The 2,008-nt window shown below is 39.9% G+C and overlaps 1 protein-coding gene across 3 annotated transcripts in view; it reads right to left on the reverse strand.

Moving 5' to 3' along the window:
- The window catches only part of gramd4a (GRAM domain containing 4a), a 38,830-nt gene that overhangs the window by 10,632 nt on the left and 26,190 nt on the right, over nt 1–2,008 (reverse strand). For all 3 annotated transcript variants that reach the window (XM_014018841.1, XM_014018840.1, XM_014018838.1), the window contains one exon: nt 984–1,104. In XM_014018841.1, coding sequence (XP_013874295.1) covers nt 984–1,104 — 121 coding nt within the window. The remainder of the gene's footprint in view (nt 1–983; nt 1,105–2,008) is intronic.

Consider the following 2,008-nt stretch of genomic DNA (forward strand, 5'->3'; position numbering starts at 1 on the left):
TTTTACCATTCTCCTAAACTTTTACATTGATCCTGCACTTTTAATATCATTCTCCAGATTATTACACAGTTTTATTCCTTGCACTGAAGTACATCTTTCCCTAAAACTAGTTTGGATTTTAGGTTTCACAAACACCTCTGTCCCTTTTAAACTGTAGTAACTCTGTCTCTTAACAAAATTCGATTGGATGTTCAAAGGTCATATCTTTTTATGAGCCTTATATATAATCTGCAAAATGTTGTAATCAACCAAATCATAGAGTTTCAATAATTTCAGCTGACATAATAATGTATTTGATGGGCAATCATAATGTTTTTTGTGACAATTCTTATAGCTCTTTTCTGCAAAATAGAAACAGGATTTTAAGAACTATATATATTAATAATGGCTCCTTTAGAGTCCTCCTAGATCCTCTAAGATCTTTGGATTAAGGCCTAGTTGAGGGGACTGTGTGTACTCTAGCTCTTATAATTTCAGTTTTAGGTCTCATTTTGTTCTGTATCCTTTTTTTCCCCCATCTTTTATGATTGTTCCTTCATCTGTTTGTATCTCGACCTACTTCATTTCCTCACCTGAATCTTTCCAGGTGATTGGTGTCGACCAGGAACGAACTGGAAAACAAGCTAGTTTATGAAACCTCACACACGACGTCAAACCTGCAGACACTCCTGAGGTCAGTCTGCTGAGAGTCACAAGTGCAGCTTCTTGTTGGCGGTCATCCTCTGATGGTACGGTCGTAAACAYGTCTTACAGCGGCACAGCTTCTACATCCCTGCCAACACTGACACATGCCTGAGTCATCTCTTAACTCTCTTTCCATCCACATCAACAGACACCTCCTGGAGGAATTCCCTGCCTTCCGAGCTGCTGAGTCTATTTATAACAGAAACCTTGGACAGGAGTGGCACAATCCGGCCTGACCCGGGGTGAACTCTGCTGAGCTCAGACGTCAGGACCGCCCCCGTCTCCTCAGCTGTCCTCACCTGGTTCTGAGCACCTCGTTCATCTTCTGCTCCAGTTCCATCCTCTTGCCCCGCTCTCGGTCCAGCTCCTGCCGCAGACAGTCCACATTGGTCTCCTCGCGCAGCTTCCTCAGCTCCTCCTCTGAAAACACAAAAGCCTGCGAGTCAATGAAGTTCATTTTCAAAAAGGGAAACATCACAAAGTACTGCAGACGTGCGACGGTTTCGCTTCCTCTTCCGGTTTAACGGTGTTACGAAAAATAAAACAAGTAATAAATATTCCAGCATCACCACGTATCAGCAGTGTCACGTTCATCACTTCCTTCTTGTTGCTATAAACTGGTTTCAGGTATCTGGACTTTCTGAACCTGGACTGCAGCATCAGCTGAGTTTCCTCTCAGCCTTTTGTCCTCGACCAAAGCCACGCATGAATATTAGAGGAGGACCGAGGAGGAGTGCGCATGTGTGCACAAGCCTTTCAGTTCCTGCGTGCATGTACGTGCACAAATACTTGTTGATGTGTAAAAATATTCAGACTTTTAAAGCAAACAGGAAGTAGGAGCTGTGACACCGAAATGGTGTTTTTAAGATGTTAACAGACAGAAAGAAGCTCCAGGTCTTAATTAAGGTTTAATATGTGACCCATTGTATCGAAATGAGGATTAAGTTGAACTTGGTCAAAATGACTCTTTAAAAGATACATTTTGATACCTGGATCATTCTGATATCATAAACAGAACCAGAAATATGCCCTAATTTGTCTTGTTGGTTACAATAAAACATTAATATTTGGTCTAAATCCTAATTTTCTGTAATTTTAACGAGGAATTTTTTATTTCATTATGAAGAGGAAATCTCAAATAGTTTTTAAATATTGACATTTCCCAGTTGGAAAGAAACAAAAACTTTACTAGCTCACAGGGAAGATCTCAAAATTTAGAGGGATTTTTCCTCAAAATCAGTTTTTTTTGTTACTACTGCTGAAAAAAAGTGCTTAAAAATTTGTTTTCTGATTTTAACGAGGAATTTTTTATTTCATTATGAAG

This window comes from Austrofundulus limnaeus, unplaced genomic scaffold (assembly GCF_001266775.1).
Source record: "Austrofundulus limnaeus strain Quisiro unplaced genomic scaffold, Austrofundulus_limnaeus-1.0 Scaffold204, whole genome shotgun sequence".
In the NCBI taxonomy this organism is placed as follows: domain Eukaryota; kingdom Metazoa; phylum Chordata; class Actinopteri; order Cyprinodontiformes; family Rivulidae; genus Austrofundulus; species Austrofundulus limnaeus.